This window comes from Egretta garzetta, unplaced genomic scaffold (assembly GCF_000687185.1).
Source record: "Egretta garzetta isolate BGI_Z169 unplaced genomic scaffold, ASM68718v1 scaffold460, whole genome shotgun sequence".
NCBI lineage: Eukaryota > Metazoa > Chordata > Aves > Pelecaniformes > Ardeidae > Egretta > Egretta garzetta.
The window spans coordinates 228,880-232,854 of record NW_009258384.1 but is presented as its reverse complement, the minus strand read 5'-3'; the positions used below and the strand labels follow the sequence as shown (position 1 = coordinate 232,854).

Genomic DNA, 3,975 nt, shown 5'->3' with positions numbered 1-3,975 from the left:
TGGTAGAAGAATTGCATTAAGCAATGGGATAGAAATACATTTGGAGCAGATCTGTGCCTGAACTTAGAAATATAATGAATAGCCAGATATTTTTACTCACTGTTATGTAGGTTGAGAGAGATTGCTGTGCTGACTGTTCTCAACAATGCTCGCGTGATCAGAGGGGTGAGACGAGTGAGCTAAGCACCGAGGGTCTCCTCACTGGAGCTCTAGACAGTTGGTCTTTGCAAATACAAATCACAGTTGTGTGACAAGAGAGTGACTGGATTTAGGAGTAGAAAGGGTCATTTGTAAATATTCCTCTTTCTCACTGCAGAATATGAGAAAGCACAGTCTTCTCAAGATGCTGTTTCCTCTATGAACCTCTTCGACCTCGGGGGTCAGTATCTCCGAGTGGGTAAAGCTGTGACTCCGCCGATGCCTCTCCTGACACCCGCTACGCCAGGAGGATTACCCCCAGCCCGGCGGCGCCTGCCACAGCAAAGATCACCGCACAGGTAAGGCATAGGCCGGTGTGACTCAACCAAGTGGATGGTGGTTGTGACCCTGCTGGAAACAAGCATGCAAACTCTCCCAGCCAATGGCATCCACTCGTCTGAACGCAAGCCCTTGGCCTAGCTCCTACTCTGTTCCCAGGACTTCACATGCAGAAGCTTGCCCCTGACGCTTGTGAGGATCTGATACACCGGCATTTTGGAATGGAGTCTGGCACGGCTGATCAGAAATTAAAGAAACGGTGGGGAAAGACCGGAGGGGATTCTTTGTCTGGACAGGCAAATCAATGGTTAGGGAAATGGTTACAGTAGAGGCTAAAAGAATGCATGGAAGTACCTGAAAGGGGGCAGCCTAATGAGGGCAGGAATAGTCGCATGAGCAACAACTCTGCTGTTGAAAAGGCTCTGCCTGTGCCGTAAGGTGGAAGACAACTGTAGTAGCTTTAGGCTGTTCTGAAACAAGGAAATGCAGTGATGGAGCAGAATTGGATGTTGATGCAGGAGTCATGGTGTTCTCAGATTTAGTTTGCTTGAAGTAACAGAAGCTCCTGGCTATGACCAGTAGGCACTGATGGAGGAGGATTGTCTTTTGAAGCAAATCCCCGTATCCATGTCTGTCGTCCTTGCCTTGGGCAGTAGAATCTCCCCCTGTGTCGCCATAAACCATGAAAGAAAGGAGTTCCAGCACTGCTGGGTTCTTGAATTCTCACAAGCAAAAAAAATTGCAGAGGTGTGCAGCCTATATGTGCTGCTAATCAGCTGACAGTGACAGTAAATAAGTCAGTCTTGTAGAAGAAGTTAAAGAATTAAAGCTATTAGGAAAAGTTTCGTTAGCCATTTAAGTAAAAAGTGGGGACAGCTAATGACCAGTGTAGTCAAAAGTTACGATGGCCTTGTTACAATACCGAATGCTCACATAAGTATTTTCCCCTGCCTTAGAAGCATAAGGCAGACTGTCCAATGATGCACGTGGGATTGTCGCATCCTAGGTGGGTGTAAAGCTCAGTTTGTCATCTGCAGATTTACACTTAATAGTTTTGGGGGAGGTTTGTAGCAAGTCTGTCACGTCAGGGCTGTTGCTGGATGCCCGAAGAATAGCAAGCATGATACTCGCGTTTAAGGCAGCATGGAAGGCTGGTGTCTGCAGACTTTGTTCTCACCCCAATGGTGGGGAAGGATTGAAGACTAGCTTTAAAGGAAGGACAAAATTTTCAAAAGAAGGAGATGTGAAAATGTTTGGGTGTTCTAGGGAAATAGCCCTGCTAGATGAACATAACTTTCTTTGATAAGACTACTATTGTACTTCGTTAGGGAAAAAAAATTAAAGCGTATCCTATCAGCCGTTCAGGAGTTGATGGAGACCCCTGTGAGAAGCTGTTAGACAAGACCACCGCTATTACGATGAGTTTTGAATCATGGAATCGTTTAGGTTGGCAAAGGCCTTTAAGATCATCCAGTCCAACCATTACCCTTACCCTGCCATCCCACCACTAAACCCTGTCACTAGTGAGATGCGTAGCCGAGCGAGAAGAAGAGATGGAAACAAGCTGTGCTGAAATTGCTGACCCTTCCCTCTGGTGAAATGGCTTACAGATGGGTCTTGCTTCATCTCCAGTAAAAATCTGAGTGGCCTTATTCTAGGCATTAGGAGGAGAGTACTACTGGAATTAGTTGGCAACGCGGAGATGAGCTGCGTTATTAATGTAGAGGAGAATTGGAATATCGCAGCAGATTGGAGCAAGAGACATGTGCAGCATTTAGGATAGTACAAGATACCGCGTTTAAGGAAGAGTTTTTTGCTCCATGGTGTCAGAGCTCATAGGAATCCCATGAAAACAAAGAAGAGGAGGATCTGGGTAACTAAATCATGAGTATAATAGCCTGGGAAGCGACAACAACAAAGAAAGGGATCCTAGGGTATATTTTAGGCACATTAGTTTGGGTAGTTTTATGAAAGCATTTTATCATTTAACTGCGTTCATCTCAAACGTTTGAATTCTGGTCATCTAGAGTCAGGATGTTTGTTTGGATTATAGAAGGTATGGAGAAGTACTGCAGTTACTGGGAGAACTGGAAAACCTGACATACAGGAAGAAACTTGAACAGTTTGGCTTGGTATAACTGTAGGAAAATGCTGAAAGGCGCATCAGGTTTTTGCTCAAGTACAGTCTGTATGGAGGCAAGTGGGTGGCGGGATGGGCGAAGAGGTGCAGACGACACAGACCAAAGGAAGTGGTCATGAAATGTTTCAGTTATCATGGCTGGAAGTTTGGAAGAAGTTTCCAGCCATTGAAAGCAGTGAGGTTCAGTAGGGTCTTACCAGTAAAACTGGTGGTGGTGGCAGAAGTTAGTTACGTGGCTGTCTCATTGAGAAGTTGGCTAATGTGATAACTGTGTGCAGTTGCTATGATCACGAAGGCCCACTCCAGTGCTGTGTTGTGTCTGCACCTACAGGATAAAGACTGGAGAGAGATTTTTTGTGTAAACTGATCTAAAAGTGTGCAGCTTTTGAAAATAGCAGTGTTGTGCTCTCCCTTGCCCTGTCCCTGTGCTTGCAGTAGTGTTTTTGACTGCAGTCTTCCTTGAATCAGACAAGGATTAACCTTCTGCCATATCCCTTAGGAAGCAATGAAGCTGTAGGAGCTCCCTCGCCTGGTTTCTCACGTGGCCCCAGAGCCCCGGTGCTGTCCTCAGGGCGGGTGGGGTGGGCGCTCCCATCAGACTTTTTAAACGGATCACATTCCTTAGCGTCAGTAAAAAGCTTGATTTGTGTAGAAAGTGAAAACAAGCAGAGATTCCTCTTGCTCTGGAATTGCCTGCATCTTTCACACCATGTATTGACTCCCTTGGTTTCTTTCATTCGGCCGCTTGAGGGGATGGGTGAAATTTGAGTGGCAAAAAAGGTTTTTCTTCCAAGGCTTGGTGTCTCACAGCTGCTACATTTCTCTGGCGGGCTGGGTGGCATACTACTTTATTTTACAGTAGCGCTGGAGAGCTGTCCTCCTCAGAACCTATACACCTGGTATTTCTTAGGTGTGACAACAGCTGAGCCTCGGCTGAATGCACCCATAGTATGGCTTCCTGATGCGGAATTAACGCTTGGGGGTTTTCTCTTGGGGTGTTTTGTCTTGCAGGAAGCAGTGGCGGGAGCTGCGGTTCTCGGCACTTTGGCAACCCCTGGGCTGGTATCTCCGGCGCTGACTCTGGCCCAGCCGTTAGGGGCGTTGCCGCAGGCTGTCATGGCAGCACAGGCGCCCGGAGTCATTACAGGTGTGTTTACTCTTCTCTTTGTCACTTGTGTGCCTGTCACAAAGCAAGGGTCTCTATTGCTGGGGTCACAACGAAGGAGAATTGAAACTGAAATCCTTCTCCTTGCCCTGCTTTGTCAAGAACTTTTATTTTCTTTTGATTTGTGCAGCATAGCAGGAATTTATTTTGGTATAGAATAGATATGACAGGGGCATGAACTTCACAGCAGGAA

The 3,975-nt window shown here is 46.5% G+C and overlaps 1 protein-coding gene across 1 annotated transcript in view; it reads left to right on the top strand.

The window, feature by feature from the left end:
* PUF60 (poly(U) binding splicing factor 60) overlaps window positions 1-3,975 on the top strand; it is a 20,239-nt gene that overhangs the window by 11,413 nt on the left and 4,851 nt on the right. The window contains 3 exon segments of the mRNA XM_035897697.1: window positions 317-460; window positions 463-497; window positions 3,629-3,764. Of these exon segments, the coding sequence (XP_035753590.1) occupies window positions 317-460; window positions 463-497; window positions 3,629-3,764 (315 nt within the window).